Source organism: Lepidochelys olivacea (genome assembly GCF_965140295.1).
Source record: "Lepidochelys olivacea isolate rLepOli2 genome assembly, chromosome: 27".
NCBI classification, from domain to species: domain Eukaryota; kingdom Metazoa; phylum Chordata; order Testudines; family Cheloniidae; genus Lepidochelys; species Lepidochelys olivacea.
Window position 1 is genome coordinate 5,127,853 of NC_140437.1, and position 23,103 is coordinate 5,150,955.

Sequence of the window (23,103 nt, forward strand, 5' to 3'; positions counted from 1 at the left end):
GTCCTGAGACCCTGCCCAGCTCAGCCCTGCCTGATCCCAGCACCCTCTGCGGCTCCTGCCTGGGGCTTGGCCAGTGCCACTCGGTCCTGACCTGCAGCCCCCCTGTTATTCCAGCCAGGGTCCCAGCAGGGCCTGTTTTGCTCCTGCCCTGCGCACGTCGCTGTCCATAGGATCTTGGGCCCCTTCCCTCTCGAGTACCCAGTGGCCTGACAAACCCCCTCCCTGCTGCGGGCGCTGGGCTGCCACCCTGTGGGGGGGTGAACTGGGGCCTGGGGCTGTGCCCGCTGAGAGCGTGGAGGGGCTTTGGATCAGGCCCATGGGGTGGGAGAAGGGGAAGTTACCTGCGTGGCCGTCCTGGGGCCCAAAGGCCTGCAGATCTGCACAGCAGGGATGCCCTGGCAGGAAGGCAGATGCCCTCCCCCAGGCCTGCTCCAGCCTATGAGGTGCCCCCAGGGAGAAGGGCAGTTCAGACTCTGGCCCTGGCTGCTGACAAGGCCCCAGCTGCCTCTCTAGGGATGTGGGCACCTGGCAACCAGGCGGAGGAAGGATGGGCTGGTGATTAGGGCACTAGCCTAGAACACCTGGGTTCGAGGCTCTGCTCTGCCACAGACTCCCTGTGTGCCTTGCGCAGTCATGTAGCCTCTCAGTGCCTCAGTTTCCCCTCTGAGCTGGGGTGGGGGGGTGGGAGCACTCTGCCCTGCCTTCCAGGCCTGCATGGCTGTGAGGACATTAGGCTGCGAGTGCTCAGATACTGCGGGGCCATGGAAGTGTCACAGAAGGGCAGCGGAGACCCGCCAGACTCCTCTCCCAGCACCCAGGAGGGTGGCTGTGTCTGGTCCAGCCCCCGGCCCCTTTCCCTCGGGCAGGGCACGGGGGGCTCCAGCGGCCCCGCTTTGATCCCAGGCTGTTCGATGCCTTCCCGATGGGAGGGGCTGGCTGCGTGTGAGCTGGGCTTTCTCTCCCCCAGGAGTGCGATAAGTCCAGCAACGACCGGCTGGAGGAGCACGAGATCGAGGAGTTCTGCACCCTGCTGATGAAGCGGCCCGAGCTGGAGGAGCTGTTCCACCGCTACTCGGGGCAGGACTGCGTGCTGTCGGCCAAGGAGCTGGGGGCGTTCCTGCAGGACCAGGGCGAGGATGCTGACCTGGCGCATGCCCACACCATCATCCAGACCTATGAGCTCAGCGAGAAAGGTAGGGTCCCCCCATGAGCCCCAGCCCCAGCGGCTGGCCGGAGCACGGGGGTGTGCACCACCGCCCCCTGCTGTCAGAGAACAGCCAGCTCAGCACTCAGAGCTTGGCGCTCTAGCCCCGAGCAATGCATGGCTCCCTTGGGTGCCTGTCTAGCCGCCTGGCCATTGTGCCTAGTCCGATCCTGCAAAGAGCCCATCTAGGAAGGAGAGGTGGATACAGTCTCTGTGGCTCTTTCAGTCCTTGGGCCTGGTACCACTGCGTCATGGTGGTTGGTTCTGGGGACCTGGCTGCACCTCCCAGTAGAAACTGGGCTGAGAATGGACAAACTCAGCTCACAGGGGCAAGAGCCTTGGCAGGGTGGGTTTCCATGGGGATTCCCAGCTGTGCGACATGGGGACTCCTGATGGCGCATGGTGGAGATGCTCCCGGGTCTCAGGGCAGGTCCAAACCCCATTGCTGCTCCTGATTAACAAACGTCGGTTTTAAACCAGTGCCACTTCTGTGCACACCCAAGTGTTGGTGTCCACAGGTTCTTCTAGCTCCTTTCTCCAGCCCAGACAGACGGAGACATGGTCTAGTGGTTATAGCAGCGGGCTGGGTATCAGGACACCTGGGTTCTTTCCTGTGTTCTAAGGGGGGAAGTTCTGGTGGTTACAACAGGGGAACGGGCAGTCAGACTTCCGGGTTCTGTCCCTGGCTCTGCCACTGACTCGCTGCAAGACCTTGGACAAGTCAGGTCCTCGCTCTGTGCCTCAGTTTCCCCATCTGTCAGGGGGGTGGTGAGGATTAATGAATTGGAGACATTCCCATCAAAGGTGCTATACAGCCTGGCTGGCCTGCACCGTGGGTGTGATGGGGCTGACCTGAGCTGGGGCAAGTGGCCGCACAAATCAGGCCTGGATTGAAGGGGACCGGTGAGGGACGGAGCAGCAGGGGCAGGAGCAGAGGCTGGTGCAATGGCGGGGAGCTGGGCCTGCCCCGGAAGGCAGCTGGCATTTGTGGGGAGCCCTCCCCAGAGCCCGGCCTGGCAGCCCCTCCCTGAGCAGGCTGGAACAGGCTGGAGCTAGGGATGGGGACTAACTGATCTAGCAGGCGTGGGCCGCAGGGGACTGGCGCCAGGACCACCCGGCAGATCAGAACACCCCTGGTCCCTGCTTCGCAGTCCCAGGTGCGAGTTCTTCTCTCTCGTACTGAGTGGCCCAAAGCAGCCCTGCCCTGGGCGGGAGGGATCGCTCAGTGCTTTGAGCATTGGCCTGCTAAACCCAGGGTTGTGAGTTCAATCCTTGAGGGGGCCATTTAGGGATCTGGGGCAAAAATTGGGGATTGGCCCTGCTTTGAGCAGGGGGTTGGACTAGATACCTCCTGAGGTCCCTTCCGATCCTGATATTCTATGAGGACACCCCGAACCTCAGGGCTGGGTCAGCTCTGCCTGGCCCCTCTGTCTGGAATGGCTGGTTCAGCTAGACAGGGCCAAGCTTTGTGTCCGGATCCGGCCCCTGGTTCTGCAATGGGCAGAACCAACGCACCAGCCCCGTGTGAACACCCCTGACCTCAGCCAGGCCTCATCCTGGGAGCCCGTCTGGGTCCAGTCCGGCTCGGAGAGCCTTCAGGGCCGTGCTGTGTGATCACAGTGAGGAAGTTTAAGTGGGGTCCTGGCGGGGTTCGCCTTCCACTGTAGCATGGGGAGCGGGTCACTGGCCAGGATTATCTGGGTGTCTCTCACTTCATCATTCCCCTGCCATTGCGAGGCCTCGGGCCCTGGTGCCCTTCGGCTCCCATCTCTGCTTGTGGCACACACTAATTCATTGACTTTACTCTTGTGGGGGGCTGGGAGGGCTGGTGGCCTGTGCCCTGGTGGCCCCTCTGGCTTTAACGCTGTGTCTCTGTGACTGTGCGGAGCTGTCGTGGGCTGGGAAGACAGGAGCGCCCACAGACGATCCAGACTGGGGGGGCTGAGATGGGGGCTGGAAGCTGGGTCCAGAGGCAGCTAGACTTTCCCGGCTGGGAGCTGTTCTCCCAGAGGGTACAGCAGAGCTGGGAGCCCGTGGGGTAACACCGTTTTCTCCGCCTTGTCTGCTCTGCCTCAGCCATGCGCAGTGCAACCAGCTTTACCATTAGGAGCTGGCTTGGCTGAACTTTGTGGCTGTGTAAACAGGCTGCAGCAGTAAACATCCCTGGACTGCGAGGAGGTTCGGATCCGGATCCATATTTTGCATCCCAGCCCCGGTGCCGCTGCGACAGCGCTCATGAAACCAGAGCTGGAGAAAAGATCTTTGTTGTGGGACAAGCTCCAGCATATCTGAGGCCTTGAGACTCCAGTGCACACTGTGGCCTATCCTGGCTTTGCCCTCTGCGGTGCTGGTTTGCCGCGGCGCTGAGGCGCTCAGGGGCTGGAGGGGTTTTCTCGGCATTTCCCATGCTGCGAGCATGGTTGCACTGAGGCTGCAGACCCAGATCTGAACCTCCTCTGAGCCCAGGGGAGTTTAGACCCAGGGTTTTGCTGCAGCCCCTGACGCAGCTGGGGCCAGCCACGCAATAGGGCTGGAACGGAGGGAGATTCCAGTGGTCCAGCTGTGCTGTAGTTTACTGCGGGGAGGAATCAGGGGTAATTCCACTGCGGTCAGCGGAGCCACATCCGTGGGTAGGGGAGATCTGCTGAGGTTTTGCATGTGGTTTGGCAGTGCTTCGTTATGCTAATCGCAGCTGAAGCAATCCCAGAAGCCCCACTCCCGCATTCCCGGATGGTGTCTCTCCTGTTCCTCTCAGAGCCGAGTGTGCTCCCAGCTGGCACAGAGAGCCTCGCTTCCTGTCCTGACCCCTGGTTGCCCCAGCTGGGCTATCTCAGCCCAGGGCGACTGGCACACAGTTGTGTCTAGGATGGTTTATGAGCAATAAGGAAAAGGAACCAAGTGGCCCAAGGCTGGGGGTGAAGTGCCCTGTGGGGCTGCCTCGGGGAGCTGGCTGGCTGGTTTCTTCACTGGCACGGCAGCAGCGTTGGACAATCAGCCTAGATTTGTAAAACGCTCCCGTGGCCCCATTGCTGCTAACTCAAGATCCAGACACCTGCCATGGCTGGGGCAGAGGACGCTGGGGCTGAGCCTTCGTGGCGTAGATGCTGATTGGGGCGCTAGAAACTCACTGACAGCTGGACAAATGGAGGCCCCATGACAGAGCTCTCAGCCCAGGCCGCCCTGTGGGAATGCATGGCTGACAGAAATCACGCCCCAGCCTGTGCCTGATCTCAACCCCTGCACTTTTCACTGCTTCCTAGTCTACTCCCCGTGGGAGGGACATGGCACCAGAGTGTGCGCGAGAGGGGAATGCGATACAGCTGGGGAAACCGAGGCACAGAGTGGGCAAGGGGACGTGTCCAAGGCCACACAGTGAGACTGCAGCAGAGCCAGAGAGAACCCAGGTCCTAGTGCCAAGTTCTAGCCAGGACAGACCACACACCCTCATGGAGCTGGGCACGGGGCCCAGGATTCCTGCCACCCCAGCCCCTACTTTAGCGCCCACAATCCCTGTCCCAGCCAGGGTCGCATCAGGACTCCCAGACTCTAACCCCTAGGCTTGCTAACCCCCGAGGGTTCCAAATAGGGGTGAGAGGCTGTGACAGCTTGAAATTCCCGACATGGACACGTTGCCTCGTGCACAGACACTAGTTCCGAAATCTGGGGAGGAGCCTTTAAAGAGCCCCTGGAAATGTGGTCCCTGCAGCCAAACAGCACAACCGCATGATGCTGGACGGGTTCATGATGTACCTGCTGTCTGCGGCTGGTGACATCCTGAACCAGGAGCACACCGACGTCTACCAGGACATGAGCCAGCCCCTCTGCCATTACTTCATCTCCACCTCCCACAACACCTACCTGACCGACAATCAGATCGGGGGAGCCAGCAGCACGGAAGCCTACATCAGGTAAGGGGGCCGGGCAGAACATGGGGAACTGGCAGGGTTGGGAGGGTATTGAGACCCATCTGGAGGGGGGTGTGCCAGCAGGGCAGAGAGGTGGCCTAGAGCATAGGCCTAGTCCTGCTGAAGCAGAGCAGCGCTGGTGGCCAGCAGCCATGCTGAGCGCTTCCCCAGAAGGGATAAGTCTCTGACTGTCTGACAATATCCATCTGCAGGAATTCCTGCCTGACCCCAGCCAGGGCGCAGGCAGTGCCCTGAAGCATGAGGGCTAAAAGGTCTTATCATTTTTATCCCAGCAAGCGCTGCTTGCTGCAGAATCCTTTTCCTGTTGATTTCAGTGTCTATGGGGCCTGTGTTCTGAATGCAGCATAATAGGAGGCTTGTCAGAGAGCAGACCTCTGTGGGGACTCCCCCTGCAGTTGACTCGGGGGTGGATCTTGTGGTGTGGATCCCCCAGTCAAACCCTCAGTGGAGGGGAGCAGTGCAACAGGGGCAGAGGGAACTGCAACCCTGAGGCTGCAGGAGCAGCTGCTGGTTGATTCTGGGCACAATGGGGAGGGCACCCTGGGTCACTCCTGCACCAGCCCTGGTATTGGGGGATGAGGGTTTGGCACAAAGTAATTTACTCCACTAACATCCTGCAGCAGTGAATTCCACAGGGTAACTGTCTCTCTCTCTCCCCCTCCACCTGTGCCTCACTCCCTGACATGCTCCAGTGTGATCCCACTCTCACTTTCTGGTAATGGCCAAGCCCCACGCTGTGCTACAAGTTCTACCCTCCCCATGCCAGGGTTTGCCTTTGTTCTGACCCCTAAGACAAATCCCTGAAGCAAGGCTGTGTTCTGTCCTGAGCCAGCTCTTTCTCCTGGCAGGCCCTCCCTCTAGCTGTCCCAGCTCAGCTGGAGCTAAATGAGACCTACCTGATCTGGCAGGCAGGGTGAGTCAGCAGAGTAGCTCTGCACCTCCCATAGGTGTCTAAAACTCCTTGTCCAGTCCCATCTCCCCACTTAGCCTTAATCAAGCCAAGCCCACCGTCCCAGGGCTTTGCCTTTCCGTGCCTGCTCCAAGCTGTGTCCTGCACCAGGCTCTCCTCAGGGTAAACCAGGATGTCGATGGACGGTCAGGGCCCGTCACTAGCTCAGGGTGAACAGCCGCACTGCACTACCTCTGGGGGGAGTCGTTCTCTGGGAGAACATCATGACCACAGGGCAGGGGCCAGGGCAGGGCTGCCTGGGGAGGCTCAGGGGCCCCAGCTGCGCTGGAATCTCTGGACTCGTATTAAGGGCATGAGGTGGCAGTTTGCGATGCCAGCCCCTGGCTGAACCGTGCCATCCCCGACAGGGCATTCATGGAGGGCTGCCGCTGTGTGGAGCTGGACTGCTGGGAGGGCTCCAACGGGGAGCCTGTCATCTACCACGGCCACACCCTGACCTCTAAGATCCTCTTCAGGGATGTCATCGAGATCATCCGGGACTATGCCTTCAAGGTGAGTGCCACGGCGGGCAGAGGGCCCAGCTCTGCTGCAGCAGGAGGGGACTGGAGTTTGCACCAATGTGCTTCTTGCCCCTCTGTCCCCAGCTGCCTGGTGACCACCAGCCATGGAGCTGAACCCTGCTCCCACCCACGAGTGGGAGTTTTGCCCCTGACATCAGTAGGGCCAGGGCTGGGCCCGTGGGATCCCACGCTCAGCCTGTGGACCCTGCTGTAGGGTCCTGCCTTTGCTGGCCTGCCTGGGAAGGGGGTGGGGCCCAGTCCCACATGGCACTGTCCCTGACCCCTACCATCTCCCCAGCACTCCTCGTACCCCGTGATCCTGTCCCTGGAGAATCACTGCGGGCTGGAGCAGCAGGTGACCATGGTTCAGCACATGAAGGCAATCTTGGGAGACATGCTGCTGACCCAGATGCTGGATGGGCAGGTCCCCAAGGAGCTCCCATCACCAGAGGTAACACCCCCTGGGACTTCCCGTGGGAGGGATCCCTGGGCAGCATTCCCATGGACTCCTGCAGGGGGGAATGCTCAGAGAGGGGACCCAGACCCCCAAGCTCCATGGCTTCATCACATGGGCATCCCTGGGTGCTGCCTCCCACCATCCCCTGCCCCCTGGCCAGCTTGGACCACGCAGTGGGGCAGACAGCCCCTGGGAATGGGGGTGGGGGGGGGGTTGGGCAGGGTGCAGAGCTTTGACAGGGGCTTTCCTCTCATGCAGCAACTGAAAGGGAAGATCCTGGTGAAAGGGAAGAAGCTGCCGGACCTGGTGTGTGACCCCGAGAACATGAGCTTCCTCTCCGACAACAACGAGGAGGAGGAGGAAGAGGAGGAAGAGGAGCGGGTGCTGCGCAAAGACCGCAGGAGGGTATGGGGGTACCGTGGGCCAGCCCCTCGTGTTGCGAATTGTGGCACGGAGCGATGGGCTGCGGCACTGAAGCCAAAGCATCTGCTGCAGCTTTGGTGCGTGACCTCCGCTAGCTGGAGGCTGGGGAGCGACAGCCCCATGGGACGGGCTGGCAGCGCCCCTGAGATCCCAAAGCCACCTCGGAAAGGGTACAGAGGGGCTTGCAGCCAGTTCGCAGCAGGGGGCTGCCTCCTCCCTGGCCTGTCAGTGTTGAGATAGACACGGCATTCACTGCCTCTCGACGGGGATTTCTCTCACTCCCTCTCATTCAGATACTCCCAAGAAAGTTGCCCTGTGTGTAGCTGCCCCCTGCCCCACTGCCCGGATTTCCAGACAAATTCCCTTTCAGGAGAACCCCAGGAAGGTTTCAGCTTGCTGCCTGCCTGGCTCTTGTCGATTGCGCTGTTTCCCTGCTGGCAGAAAGTGAAATTGACAGGAGCTGTCCAGGGCCTGCCCCGGTTCTCAGACCACATCTGCACTACAGAGCCTGTGCGGGCCTCGCTTCGCTGGCCTAACCCCTCGTGCAGACAGAGGGAGGGAGAAGTTCTGCCCGGGCCGTAACACCACCTCCACGTGCTGACAGAAGCTCTCTTCTCTCAGCAGAGCTGCGTCTACACTGTGGGTTTTGCCGGCCTAGCAGTGTCAGTTGTGGGGTGGTTTTTTCACACTTCTAGCTGACACAGCTGTGCCAGCATGCGTTAGTGTAGACCAGACCCCAGCTTCCTCACTTCCCCCCAGCCTAGCTGCTGGACAGGCAGAGAGCTGGGCACAGAGCCCCTGGCAGCTCGCCTGGCTGGCTCTTGTCAATTTCATTTTTTGCAGGGAGAAGGTGAAATTGAGACATGCCATCTGGCGGGCAGAGCAGAGCCACATTTCTATTTTGCTGATGGAGGGGGTGGGGGCGGGATTTTTTTTTTTTTTGGCAAAATGGAAATTTTTCCTGTGGAAAATTGCAGTTTTGCGGAAAGGGGATTTTCTGTTGGAAATTCACTCTGGTGGAAATTTCCAGCCTGGCTCTCCTCAGGATGGACGAGCCGGAGTGGCTGTGAACTGTTCTGAGCATCGGGGGCTGCACGGCTGCCCTGTCCCAGATCAGTCCCTTCTGGCCAGCTCTGGGCATGAGCAGCTGCTCTGGAATAGCCTCCTGTGCCCGTCTTGCCTGGGCTGGCGCAGGATCCAACGCCCTATTCTCTGTAAAGCCCTCGTAGGGGCGAAGGAGCAACCTTCCCGTCCCTGCAGGGAGAGGGGTCTGCTTTCCCCTGCTGATGGTAGGATCTGCTGTTTGCAGGAAGCAAAGCCAGTCACGTTTGTTCTGTGGCTTTGGGCTGAATCCACATTCCCAGGAAGTGCTGGTGCGGGGGGCTTTTCCCGCAGAGACCCCGCTGGGACAATGCCTTGGGCAAGTGCTCGGGGGCGCTGCGCTGCTGTCTACATGGTGCTAGCCACGTAGGGCCATTAAAGGTGCCATGGCGTTTTCCAGTTCAGGGGGTTAGTGGCCTGGCCAGGCCACACTTTACAGTCCTGATGTGAACCTCTCCTGCTGGTTCCTCTGCAGTCTGTTGCTCCCTGTCCCACTGCTGAGCACTGTGCTTAGCTGCCAGGTTTGCACCGCAGGGGTGCGGGGTCTGGAGAGGGTCTGTAAAGGTGGGGGCTGCGATGCAGGCTGGCTGGGGAGAAGAGAGCTCATGGAGCCGGGTCAGTTGTTGGGCGGGGGCCATGGACTCGGCGGGGCCAGAGTTGGTGGAGGGAATCCCGGGGCCGGTGACTAGTGGCTGTGAGGGCAGAGGCCAAGTGTGCAGCATTCCCATCCCACCACCTTGGGCAGGGCCTGAGACCGCGGGTTTCTGCTCCCCCAACTCCTGATACGACGCTTTCTGTTCTCTTCCAGTCGTCCCATTTGCTGCAGGAGATCAGGCCACTCCAGGTGAGTGCTTCCATCAGGTGGAGTCTAGGCGGAGCTGGGGGGGACGTACCGTCTCTGTGTGTGACTGTAGGACTGACTCCATCCCCTCTTGCACCCCACTGCATGTCTGTATGGGGCTGCCCCCTGGGCCTAGGCTGGGGTGGAGGTTGGCGAGTCCTAGGGCTGGTGCTCTGTTGCTGTCCTGGCCGGGTGGTTGACTGAGGGCTGCTGACTCCTAGGTGAGCCCCTCCTGCCTCCTCCTCCCCCAGGAGGCTCACCCCTCATGGGCCCCAGTCCTCTTCGGGCGGCTGCCATGGGTCCCAGGGCCCTGTGGATGAGAGCAGGGCTCTGTGCCTATCGCCTGGCACGAAGGCCACTCTTGGTGCTCACTGGGGTTTCTCTTGGAGGGCCCTGGCCTGGGAGGTGCTCAGCACCCTGCGCTCACTTGGATGTTGATGGAAGTTGGGGTGCCCAGCACCTGCAGGGCTGGGGCCTGTCACAGCAGTGGGATGTTGGGTGGGGGGTGTAGCACCAGCCCTTGCCCCCTGGGCAAGTTCAGGACACAGTAGCGGGCTCAGCGAAGCAAGTACCCCCCGCCCCCACCAAGGTGCTGAAAGGTCCCAGCTGAGCGCTGACGGGTGGACGTTCTGGGGGAGCCGCGCTGCACTCCCGGGGCAGTGACCCCACCGCTGCGTGTGCTCCCCGGCAGGCGAAGGACACTGCGCAGATCTCCCAGGAGCTCTCCGACCTGGTGGTGTACTGCCAGGCCGTCCCCTTCCAGAGCCTGGAGCACGCACTCAGGAGCAAGCAGGCCTGCCAGATGTCCTCCTTCAGCGAGAGGAAGGCCAGGAAGCTCATCAAGGAGTCAGGTAAGGTTGGGGGAGGGGCAGACAGACTGGGTTCTTCAGGTCTTAGTGCGACTCCAACCAGCCGGTGGGTGCTGGGCCTCAGTGGGGATGGCAGGATTGGGCCCCAGGGCAGCTGGGCTGGGCTGCAGAGCACTGGGTCACACTGGGGTCAGGCTGGGCTCCATGGGGCAGGGCTGGCCTGGATCAGACTGGGATCCAGTGCATTAGATGGGGTGGGATTGCATTGAGCCGAAATAAAAGATCAGGGACTAGATTGGAGGAAGCTGGGTTAGACTGGCTCTGGTTGCGGTGAGCTGGGGTCAGGCAGGCCAGGGACCCACGGGACCCAGCAGACTTCCTGCTGTCTGAGCATGGAGCCAACCTGCTGCGGTGGGGCTTGGTTCCCTGCTGGGCGTGACTTGGGGGGCTCTCCTCTTCCTTGGATGCTTTTCATCCCTCTGCTCTGAGCTGCGCTGGGGAAGGGGGAGGTGACCCTGCAGCTAGCAGTTGAGATGTTCTGAAAGGGCTAGTGAGTTTGGGACGCTGCCGGAGGGCTTGGGCTCAGCAGTTCCTGAAAGCTGGACCCTCTGATTGTTAAGTAGCATCTTTGTTGTGGTAGCACTCATAGAATCATAGAATCATAGACTATCAGGGTTGGAAGGGACCTCAGGAGGTCATCTAGTCCAACCCCCTGCTCAAAAGCAGGACCCATCCCCAATTAAATCATCCCAGCCAGGGCTTTGTCAAGCTGGGCCTTAAAAACCTCTAAGCAAGGAGATTCCACCATCTCCCTAGGTAACGCATTCCAGTGAAAAAGTTTTTCCTAATATCCAATCTAAACCTCCCCCACTGCAACTTGAGACCATTACTCCTTGTTCTGTCATCTGCTACCATTGAGAACAGCCAAGCTCCATCCTCTTTGGAACCCCCTTCAGGTAGTTGAAAGCAGCTATCAAATCCCCCCTCATTCTTCTCTTCCGCAGACTAAACAATCCCAGTTCCCTCAGCCTCTCCTCATAAGTCATGTGTTCCAGCCCCCTAATCATTTTTGTTGCCCTCCGCTGGACACTTTCCAATTTGTCCACATCCTTCTTGTAGTGTGGGGCCCAAAACTGGACACAGGACTCCAGATGAGGCCTCACCAATGTCAAATAAAGGGGAATGATCACGTCCCTTGATCTGCTGGCTATGCCCCTACTTATACATCCCAAAATGCCATTGGCCTTCTTGGCAACAAGGGCACACTGCTGACTCATATCCAGCTTCTCGTCCACTGTCACCCCTAGGTCCTTTTCCGCAGAACTGCTGCCTAGCTATTCGGTCCCTAGTCTGTAGCGGTGCATGGGATTCTTCCGTCCTAAGTGCAGGACTCTGCACTTGTCCTTGTTGAACCTCATCAGATTTCTTTTGGCCCAATCCTCTAATTTGTCTAGGGCCCCCTGGACCCTATCTCTACCCTCCAGCGTATCTACCACTCCTCCCAGTTTAGTGTCATCTGCAAATTTGCTGAGGGTGCAATCCACACTATCCTCCAGATCATTTATGAAGATATTGAACAAAACCAGCCCCTAGGACCGACCTTTGGGGCATGCCGCTTGATACCGGCTGCCAAGTAGACATGGAGCCATTGATCACTACCCGTTGAGCCCGACAATCTAGCCAGGTTTCTATCCACCTTATAGTCCATTCATCCAGCCCATACTTCCTTAACTTGCTGGCAAGAATACTATGGGAGACAATGTCAAAAGCTTTGCTAAAGTCAAGGAACAACACGTCCACTGCTTTCCCCTCATCCACAGAGCCAGTTATCTCGTCATGGAAAGCAATCAGGTTAGTCAGGCATGACTTGCCCTTGGTGAATCCATGCTGACTGTTCCTGATCACTTTCCTCTCCTCAAAGTGCTTCAGAATTGATTCCTTAAGGACCTGCTCCATGATTTTTCCAGGGACTGAGGTGAGGCTGACTGGCCTGTAGTTCCCAGGATCCTCCTTCTTCCCTTTTTTAAAGATGGGCACTACATTAGCCTTTTTCCAGTCTTCCGGGACCTCCCCCGATCGCCATGAGTTTTCAAAGATAATGGCCAATGGCTCTGCAATCACATCCGCCAACTCCTTTAGCACCCTCAGATGCAGTGCATCCGGCCCCATGGACTTGTGCTCGTCCAGCTTTTCTAAATAGTCCTGAACCACTTCTTTCTCCCCATGCTGTGCTGCCCAGTGCAGCAGTCTGGGAGCTGACCTTGTTCGTGAAGACAGAGGCAAAAAAAGCATTGAGTACATTCGCTTTTTCCACATCCCCTCTCACAAGGTTGCCTCCTTCATTCAGGAAGGGGCCCACACTTTCCTTGACTTTCTTCTTGTTGCTAACATACCTGAAGAAACCCTTCTTGTTACTCTTAACATCCCTTGCTAGCTGCAACTCCAATTGTGATTTGGCCTTCCTGATTTCACTCCTGCATGCCTGAGCATTATCTCCTCCCTGGTCATTTGCCCAATCTTCCACTTGTAAGCTTCCTTTTTGTGTTTAAGATCAGCAAGGATTTCACTGTTAAGCCAAGCTGGTTGTCTGCCATATTTACTATTCTTTCTACACATTGGAATGGTTTGTCCCTGTAACCTCAATAAGGATTCTTTAAAATACAGCCAGCTCTCCTGGACTCCTTTCCCCCTCATGTTATTCTCCCAGGGGATCCTGCCCATCAGTTCCCTGAGGGAGTCAAAGGCTGCTTTTCTGAAGTCCACGGTCCGTATTCTGCTGCTCTCCTTTCTTCCCTGTGTCAGGATCCTGAACTCGACCATCTCATGGTCACTGCCTGCCAGGTTCATCCACTTTTGCTTCCCCTGCTAATTCTTCCCGGTTTGTGAGCAGCAGGTCAAGAAGAGCTCTGCTCCTAGCTGGTTCCTTCAGCACTTGCACCAGGAAATTGTCCCCTACACTTTCCAAAAACTTCCTGGATTGTCTGTGCATCGCTGTATTGCTCTCCCAGCAGACATCAGGGTGATTGAAGTCCCTTAAGAGAACCAGGGCCTGCGATCTAGTAACTTCCGTTAGTTGTCGAAAGAAATCCTCGTCCACCTCATCCCCCTGGTCTGGTGGTCTCTAGCAGACTTCCACCACGACGTCACCCTTGTTGCACACACTTCTAAACTTAATTCAGAGACTCTCAGGGTTTTCTGCAGTTTCATAGCGGAGCTCTGAGCAGTCATACTGCTCCCTTACATACAGTGCAACTCCCCCAGGCCCAGACATAGGGCCCAGATGGTCCCTGCCCCAAGGAGTTCCTGCTCTGAGCTGCACAATCTCAGGTACTATTAGGTGTCTCCTGTTGGGCTCCCAAGATCACTGGTCACTTGCCCTGGCCAGCAGCCCCAGCTGGGCGATACGGCCTCGCTATGCCTGGCTCTGGTGGCCCAGGGAGGAGCTGACCTGCACTCCCAGCCCTGCTAACAGGCAGCTGCTTTCCCCTCCTGCAGGAAATGGCCTGGTCCGGTACAACACCCGACAGCTGAGCCGCATCTACCCCTTGGGGCTGAAGATGAACTCTTCAAACTACAACCCCCAGGAGATGTGGAATGCCGGCTGCCAGCTAGGTGAGAAGGGGGCCCACTCCCCTCTGTGCCTCAGTTTCCCCATCTATGATATTGATAATAATGATATTGGACTCCTTTGTGCTGTGCAGAGAGGGGAGGGGCCCAGAAAGGCCATAGTGATGGTTACTGGAGTGGGGGCTGCATGGGGCACCAGGCTGATGCCCTCGACAGTGAGGGGGGAATATTCAGATCCAGGCTCCAGGGAGTCTGATCACTATTCCCAGGAATGGCACCACCTGCTGGTTCTCATGGATCCTTCCTGGCCAGTGTCCCCGAGGGCCCAGCCAGGGCATGGCCCTGTGACTGGCCTCCCGAGGTGCCGAATCTGTCTGCAGCCCAGGACAAGGGTCCTGCTCCATGTCACCCTCCCGTTGCCTGTGTGCTGTGGCTGCAGACCCAGCCCTCCAGCCCAGGGGGACTCACGGGAGAGCTGCTGGGCATGGGGCATGGAGCCTGGGCCTGGGGCACCGACATAGGGCCCTGCCGTGAGCCGCAGCAGCCGCCCCTCACGAAAGCCAGGCGGTGACAGGCTGTTTGTCCCACGCGGGGAGACTGACAGATTCCCCCTCCCCCTCCCCTGGCACCTCCAGACCCCACCCATGTACACCAGCTCCCCCAGACTCTGCCCTGGTATCTCCAGATGCCACCCTTATACGCGGCTCCCCTGGACCCTGCCCTGCCCTGGCACCGGCAGCCCCCACCTGTGTACGCAGCTCCCCTGGACCCTGCCTGTATAAACCCGCCTGCTCTCTGTGTTTCATTTTGAAGTGGCTCTCAACTTCCAGACCCCCGGCTGCGAGATGGATCTGAACCACGGGCGGTTCCTGGTGAACGGGCGCTGTGGCTACGTGCTCAAACCCAGCTTCCTGCGGAGCCGCCAGACCTCCTTTGACCCCGAGAGCGGGCGGGGGCCTGGCCACAGAGCCACCCTGCTGCTGGTCAAGGTGCAGCGGGATGGGGCATGTGTGGGTGTGAGGAGCGGGGGTGCCTGGTCAGTGGGGCTGTGCCAGATGGGTGTGCAGCAGGGGTGTGTAGGTGCCCATGCCACATGGCTAGTGTGTGCGAGGAGCGTGTGCCAGGGGAGGGGCTCAGAGCTGCGAATGCCGGGGGCCCGGGCCCTGCCCAGCCTGTTCCCCTCCCCCAGGCCTAGGCCAGCTTTGCTGCTGCCCCTGTTCCAGCTTCCCCAGGGAGGGTGATGGTGCATCCAGTGAGGGGACCATGCCCCACATCGTGGCCAGTCCCCTCCCCCGCTCTAACCCCGCCTCCCCGCAGGTGATCACAGCCCAGCAGCTCCCCAAGCTGAACAACAAGAAGAGCTCCATCGTGGACCCCTTCGTGCGCGTGGAGATCCACGGCGTCCGAGCCGACTGCAGCAGTAAACAGACCGAGTACAAGCTCAACAATGGTGAGTGGGCCACAGACCCCACCCCATGGCACCATGTGATTTTGGGGCTGGGGCCTGGCCAAGCTAAGCAGAGGAGACCCGGTCTGCCACTGGCTGGGAGACCTGCCGGGACAGCTGGAATGCTGCAGGCAGCAGAGCAGGGTTCAGCAGGGGGCGCTCTTGTCAGCACCCCGAGGAGCTCTGTGGAATGCCCTGGGCAGGAGGGGAGTCGGGCCCCTTGGCCTCCCCTGGGTCAGCCGGGCTGACAGAACCACTCCCTGAAGCAGAATCCAGGAGTGCCGGAGTCTGCTAATGACCCTGGGTTCATGCTGGAGTCCACAGTGCCCCCTGCAGGTTGAGAGAGAGAATCTGCCCCACAGTGACAGGCAGGTTAATGAGCTGGAGATCATGCCCCTGAGAAATGAAAATCATTCCTGGTTAGCCGGTGGGACTCCCTACCACAAGACAGGCAGGATTCCAGAGAGGCCTGGACATTTATCTGAGAAGAGCAGCTAGCGAGGAGGAGAGAAGGGCTGGAAATCCTCCTGCTTCAGGGTGTAAATCACCCAGGGGGCTGAGGGCACCCCCCCCTTTACAGGGTTATTCTGTAATTATCAAGGGGGGGGCGGGGGGATCCTTGCTGCTGGTGGGCAGGGAGTCTGCAGAGACCGAACCTGAGGCCCTGCAGAGCGCGACGTGGATCCCGCTGCTGCTGGAACCCAGGAGCAGCCTGTTAGCTCAGGGGCGTGTGAGCTCGCCGCGCGAAGGGGCCAGAGCAGTTGTGGGCCACCTCCTGCCTGACCCTCCTGGGTTGGGGGGGGCAGGGGCAGCTGGCCCCAGTCTGTGACCCTGTCCATTCTCCACCCCTGCAGGGTTCAATCCACGCTGGGAGGAGACCCTGAGCTTCCAGCTGTGGGTGCCGGAGCTGGCCCTGGTGCGCTTCGTGGTGGAAGATTATGACACCACCTCCTGCAATGACTTCGTGGGGCAGTTCACCCTGCCCTTCACCAGCCTGAGGGAAGGTGGGTGCCTGGCAGGGGCTGGCCAGGCCCACGGGGCAGAGAGCCAGCGGTGCCTCTTCTGCCAACCAAGGGGCAGCACTGGCCAGAGGCCCCCTGCATGGGGGGTGTGGGAGCTGCAGCAAGGGGCCATGGAAGTAGGTTTGGGGGATGCTTAGGGAAATGGAGGGTACCCCGCAGCTCAGCAGGGCTCACCCTGTGGCGTCAGTCCGGCTGGCCCAGAGCTGAGCGACTCCTGCTGCAGGCCTGGCGCCATCAGGCTCTGTGTCCTACAGCTCCATGGACCACACAATCCCCTCTCCAGAAGCTGCGAGGGAGACCAGAGCAGAGGGTGTGTGGCTGGCTTCCTTTGGGGCTAGCCACCCTCCTTCAGGCCAGAGTGGGGGACCCAACCTGCCTTTCCCCCACTCTTCTTTGCATCGCTGGGAGGGAAGCCTGCCCACACCCCTGCCCTGCAGTGCCAGCCAGGGCAACAGTATTCCTTCCTACTCTCACTGGGCAGCGCGGCTGTGCCCTGCTCCACCCCAGAGGTGGCTGCATTTCAATAGCAGATGACCAGCTTCCTTAGCGGACTGCAACAATGCTGCACAAAGCTATGCTCCGAACGCTGGCTGGGGGGGCCAAAGGGCCAGGGCCTGGTTGCTTCACTACCTCACCTGCTCCCTCCCTCTGTTCCCAGGGTATCGTCACATCCACCTGTGCTCCAGGGACGGGGCGGCCCTGGCACCGGCCACTCTCTTTGTGCACATTAAATCCAAGAAGATGTGAGCGCACACAGCCGAGGATCAGCGGCGGCGAGATCAGCACCCAGGCGGCTGTGGCAGGACCCAGGAGGAGCCGGTTCAACGTGACCCTCCTCGGCTGGGTGCGTGGAGGCCCAGCCCAGCCAGACCTACACCCGGGGGCTGGGCTGCGGGGGGAGGTGAGGCCTCTGCTCTGTCTGCCCAGGGCGTAGCTGCTGCAGAGACTGGTTTGGTTCCCACCCCCCTAAAGTAACCTGGGGAGGGCTAAATTCCTCCAGGACTCCAGCCTCTGCACCTGCCTCCTCCCCGGGGCCGCGGGCTGCGCCCATCCCCAGCGCGCTGCTGGAAAGAGGCCGGAGGAAGGGACCTGAAGCGGCCGGGAGCCTGTTAGCGCAGCCCCATGGCAGGCTCAGTGGTAAAGCAGGCGGGTGGTGTGTTTTTTCTAGCTAGCGTTGGCATTTATTTAGCTGTGGGCTACACGCTGCCCAGGCCCCCATGCATCACACAGGCACACGCTGATGGGGGGAGGTAGGGGACGGATGGAAACACACACGCACACTTTCCCGTTAACCCTTTAGTAGCCTCTCTTCATACTGAGCTGAGACGCTTGTATCTGAAGGAGCCTTCTGCTTGGCTGTAAGCACGGCAGCCTGGGTGGATTCTGGGAGACAGGCCCTGGAGCCTAGGGCCTGTTCCAATCGGTGTAATATATTGTAAAACGATAATAAAAAGTTTATTTTACCAGACCCCTCCTGCGGCGCCTGCCGTCTCTGTCTCTCTGGCCTGGGACGCCCCCAGCAAAGGGTCAGTTAGGCTGCGAAGCAACTTGGGGCAGGGCCTGGCTTTGGCAAAGCCCTTCTTATATCTACGGGTGTACATGAGCAATAGCTACCAGGAGCTGGGAGCCTGAGCCCTCGGGGCAATGGGGAGCTCACAGAGGTTTAGAAAGCGGTGGAGCCAGCTCAGTTTAATCATTAAAACTCATTATACAAGCAAAATTCACAGCAGCGATTGCGTAGAAGCCATCCACTTGCCAGGAGCTGGAAGCACAGTAAGAACAAACATTTTGCAGTAGCCAGGGCCTGAGCAGAGCCACTGACCCATCTCCTCCTGGGGCTTGTTACCCCTCTGTGCCATGAGTAACAGCTGGCTGTAGGGCCAGGGGGCTTCGGTGGGACATGATGTGTGGAAATCTGCGAGCTGTATGACCATGACTGGCAGCCGAGGGCAGGGACAGCCCCTGGAACTGATGGAAAGTTAGGTTTTGTCTAAACTAAATTTTTCATGAAAAGTACCTGCCTCTGGGGAAACCTTCCAGCTTCTGTTTTAAAAAAGGCATTCAACGCCCCAGTTCTATTGTTAGGGCACCGGGCTAGGGTACTTCAGCTGCCTCTTGCCCCCTCTATGGGCTTCTTTCACCAGCTGTACTCCATCTCCCAGAATGCACTACAGCCCCAGGACGGTGGAGCACCACGGGGGATGTATTCTGACCAGATACAGGATGTGATCCAAGAGGATATTCTTCTGGGAGGACACCAGGAGACCCTTCAGCCTGTCCGCCACTGTGACAAACAGCTGGTTCGACTTGCGGAACAATTTTATCCATTCAATATAAAAAGCCAAGGCCTGGCGAACATCCAGGGCGTGGAGCCTCTGCTCACAGCTGTTGGCATGAGGCTTCGGGTAAAAGACCGGTATTTAGCCCCCTGATATATTTATAAGAGAGCAATCATATCTCCCCTCAACCTTCTTTTGGTTAGGCTAAACAAGCCAAGCTCCTTGAGTCTCATAAGACAAGTTTTCCATTCCTCGGATCATCCTAGTAGCCCTTCTCTGTACCTGTTCCAGTTTGAATTCATCCTTCTTAAACATGGGAGTCCAGAACTGCACACAGTATTCCAGACGAGGTCTCACCAGTGCCTTGTATAACGGTACTAACACCTCCTTATCTCTACTGGAAATACCTCTCCTGATGCATCCCAAGACCTCATTAGCTTTTTTCACAGCCATATCACATTGGCGGCTTGTAGTCATCCTATGATCAACCAATACTCCAAAGTCCTTCTCCTCCTCCGTTACTTCTAATTGATGCGTCCCCAGCTTATAACTAAATTCTTGTTATTAATCCCTAAATGTATGACCTTACACTTCTCACTATTAAATTTCATCCTATTACTATTACTCCAGTTTACAAGGTCATCCAGATCCTCCTGTATGATATCCCTGTCCTTCTCTGAATTGGCAATACCTCCCAGCTTTGTATCATCCGCAAACTTTATTAGCACACTCCCACTTTTTGTGCTGAGGTCAGTAATAAAAAGATTGGTCCCAAAACCGATCCCTGAGGAACTCCACTGGTAACCTCCCTCGAGCCTGACAGTTCATCTTTCAGCAGGACCCGCTGTAGTCTCCCTGTTAACCAATTCCTTATCCACCTTTCAATATTCATATTGATCCCCATCTTTTCCAATTTAATAATTCCCCATGTGGCACAGTATCAAACGCCTTACTGAAATCAAGGTAAATTAGATCCACTGCATTTCCTTTGTCTAAAAAATCTGTTACTTTCTCAAAGAAAGAGATCAGGGTGGTTTGACACGATCTACCTGTTGTAAAACCAGGTTGTATTTTGTCCCATTTACCATTGACCTCAATGTCCTTAACTACTTTCTCCTTCAAAATTTTTTCCAAGACCTTGCATACTACAGATGTCAAACTAACAGGCCTGTAGTTACCCAGATCACTTTTTTTTCCCCTTTCTTAAAAACAGGAATTATGTTAGCAATTCTCCAGTCATACGGTACAACCCCTGAGTTTACAGATTCATTAAGGTGGATCTTATCTGGGTGACCTGTTGATCCACTTGTGTCCTGGACCAGCCCTTCACTAGCCAGCTGTCGAGGTAAGGGAATACCTAGACATGTGTTTTCCGCAGGAAGGTGGCCACGACTGACATACATTTGGTGAACACCCGAGGTGCCGATGATAGGCCGAATGGGAGGACCGCGAATTGGTAGTGAGTAACCCCGTCTACAAACCTTAAGAAGTGGGCACTGGTGAATGCGGGTCAATCAGGGCTATAAGGCCGCCTTGAAAGTCTCTGGGGTAGAAGGAAGGTCCAGGTCCTCCTCCCATCCCTCTTCCACCAGCCCCGGACTCGACGGGCCCGCTTGTTGTACTGCTGGAGAGGAGTGAGCCGGCCCGGGTTGCACTCCCTCAGCTGTCTCATGCTCTGGCGCTCGAGAGGGGGAGTGCCCCATCAGTCTTCCTGTGCGTCTCACGAGGCACTGGTGACTGGGAGCAGTGCCGAGACTCAGTGTGTGGTGCTGTTTTCGGTGCTGGGGAATGCCGGTGCCGAGGGTCTCTAGTCCCAGAGTCCTTCCTTGGTGGTGCAGCCTCCCTCATTGAAGCTGGTGCACTGCAGACTGACACACAGGAGCCCGGTGCTGGATCCCCAGGGCTCGACTCTGATTGCGGTTGCAGGGTTGCCTCCAACAGCTTTAATCTATGGCCCCTTTCCCTCTCCGTGCGGGGACGAAAACTCCTGCAGATCTTGCACCTGTCTGTTTGGTGGAACTCACCCGGGCACTTAGGACAGGCTGTGTGTGGGTGGCCTTTGGGCATCAGTTTTTGGCAGACCCCACATGGTTTGAACCCCTGGGACCGAGGCCTGGCCCGGCCCTGGGGAAGGGAAAGGAAAAAACGTGGAGAAGAACCCCCAATAACCACTAAAACTTACTGTCTAAACTGTAACAAACATCTCAACTATTTACAAAAATTTCAAGCGAAAGCTACTAGGGGATCACTCAACAAGCGAGAGAGGGAGCGTTCCGGCGACCGTCACTGGCGGTAAGGACCTGGAGAGGCGGCAGGTCGGCAGGGCCCTATATGCAGCACCAGGAAGGCGTGACTCCAAGGGGCTCCACAGCCGACCCCACAGGCACTGCTAGGGGAAAAACCTTCCGGCGACTCTGCACACGGCCCTAACTGGGATCGATATGCGCAAGCACTTGAAGAATACACGTGGCTCTGAGCGCCCTCTGCTGGAGAGATGGGTTGTTCCTTGGATGCAGCTTCAGTTCCGAAATCCAAAGCGACCCCTGTTCCTGCAGCAGTCCTACTCAGATGTTACGTGGCAGCTGCACCCCCTATTGCCCGCAGCTGACATCGTACTATGGCTGCCCCACAGCTTCTCCAGCAGCTTCCGGTAGCAGAGAATCTGGGCCCACGCCTGAGACCCCCCTGTTCTCATTGCAGGAGCAGCAGGGAACTGCAGCAGCCCCCTCCCCAGGAAGCAGCAGGGCTGGGGGGTGGGCTGGCTCCATGCAATGGGGGTTGTCACTTCTGTCCATCAAGACGTGCCAGGCAGCTATTATGTCAGGAGCACAGCCAGGGGCCGAGCGCGACGATGCGTTGGCACCGAGAGCCAGCTATACATGGTGCTTTGGAAACGTCTTTGGGGAGAAGTTTAAATCTCCTTCTGGCCACAGCAGCAGCAAACCATCTCAGCAGGCAGCAGAGGAGTGACCAGAATCCACGGCTAGAGAGGAGCTGGCCACAGCTGGATTTCAAAGAAATGCTGAGGAAGTCCTGCCACAGAAGTTCTAGGCGTAGCCATTGGTTGGGTGGCACCGATGTTGCAGCCCATCACCTGCTGCTGCTGCTCCAGGGCCCCATGAATTCCAGGCCCACCAAAGCAAATATTCCCCACCCTGCCTGGAGCAGGATGCAGAGAAAAAGGCTCATTGCATCTGGGTTTTCCTGCTTGGAACGGGGACGTGCCCTTCCATAGCCTGTCACACCGAGTCAGCAGTGCAGGCCTTAGGAATGTGCCCACCACACAGACCAGGGCAGGACCTTCCCATCAGAGCACACTGCTGGTTGTTCCTCTGGCTTGGTGAACAGTGTGGGGCTCTCTGCCTGCCTTGCAGACTGGCCAGTGGGTGTCTTGGCTTGAGGGTTTTCATGCATGCATTGGCCTGTACATCAGGAACTGGCTGAGGCCTTTGCTCCTGGTCAGTTTGTTTCTGTGGTGGTCCCATTCCACCGACAGGGCATTGCAGTTTATACTGCAACAAGGATGTGAAAAACCAATGGGTCGCTAAACATGGGGTCTCTTCCACCAACCGCCGGACTGTGCACCAAGCTGGGTCAGAGATTTCCAAGCAACCTTGGGCTGGTTCCCTGTAGGAAGTGCCCTCCAAGCTCTGTGTAGATTTCCTTGTGGGAGCTTACACGCTTCTCTCATTGTCAGGCAGAAACACTTCCCCCAGCGAGGCTCGTCACACAATTAGAAACAGCTTTTGCCAACAGCAGTAGCGAAGGGGTGGCCTGGTCTTGGATTATAATTACAAGGCCCTAAGGGACCACTGTGATCATTTGACCCCTTATCCACTGGCCACAGGACTTCCCTGAACTCCTGGCTGACCTACAGCAAAATGTCCAGTGATGGCAAATCCCCTCCCCCCCACAGATTGTTCTCATGGTCCATTCCCCTGCCTGGGCAGTGAGAGTGCCATTAAAAGACAATGCAAGCCTGACGAAGGAGGGGCTGTGGGGTGGTTTCCCAAGATAAAAATCTATGAGAAGGGATGCTGTTACACAGACAATGGGGGAAACAATCAGCTGGGATGTTCCGATCATTGCACGGGACACTTTAGAAACCAGAACATAAGAACGGCCACACTGGGTCGGACCAAAGTCCATCAAGCCCAGTGTCCTATCGTCCAACAGTGGCCAGTGCCAGGTGCCCCAGGGTGAATGAACAGAACAGGGAATTACCAAGTGATCCATCCCCTGCCACCCATTCCCAGACTCTGGCAAACAGAGGCTAGGGACACCATCCCTGCCCATCCTCAATAACTTATTTAGTTCTTTTTTGAACCCTGTCATAGTCTTGACCTTCACAACATCCTCTGGGAAGGATTTCCACAGGTTGACTGTGTGTTGTGTGAAAAAAATACTTCCTTTTGTTTGTTTTAAACCTGCTGCCTATTCATTTCATTTGGTGACCCCTAGTTCTTGCGTTATGAGGAAAAAACAACACTTATTTGCTTTCTCCACACCAGTCATGATTATATCCCCCCTTAGTCATCTCTTTTCCAAGCTGAAAAG

At 57.7% G+C, this 23,103-nt stretch overlaps 2 protein-coding genes across 6 annotated transcripts in view; both read left to right on the forward strand.

Moving 5' to 3' along the window:
• The window catches only part of PLCD3 (phospholipase C delta 3), a 56,569-nt gene extending 38,834 nt beyond the window's left edge, over positions 1-17,735 (forward strand). For all 5 annotated transcript variants that reach the window (XM_084616022.1, XM_084616023.1, XM_084616021.1 and 2 more), the window contains exons 5-16: positions 968-1,193; positions 4,911-5,112; positions 6,448-6,592; positions 6,899-7,051; positions 7,316-7,462; positions 9,390-9,425; positions 10,114-10,273; positions 13,727-13,843; positions 14,612-14,787; positions 15,116-15,248; positions 16,100-16,249; positions 16,926-17,735. In XM_084616022.1, the coding sequence (XP_084472148.1) occupies positions 968-1,193; positions 4,911-5,112; positions 6,448-6,592; positions 6,899-7,051; positions 7,316-7,462; positions 9,390-9,425; positions 10,114-10,273; positions 13,727-13,843; positions 14,612-14,787; positions 15,116-15,248; positions 16,100-16,249; positions 16,926-17,014 (1,734 nt within the window). In that variant the 3' untranslated portion in view covers positions 17,015-17,735. The remainder of the gene's footprint in view (positions 1-967; positions 1,194-4,910; positions 5,113-6,447; positions 6,593-6,898; positions 7,052-7,315; positions 7,463-9,389; positions 9,426-10,113; positions 10,274-13,726; positions 13,844-14,611; positions 14,788-15,115; positions 15,249-16,099; positions 16,250-16,925) is intronic.
• The window catches only part of DCAKD (dephospho-CoA kinase domain containing), a 135,066-nt gene that overhangs the window by 50,448 nt on the left and 61,515 nt on the right, over positions 1-23,103 (forward strand). The window lies entirely within an intron of this gene.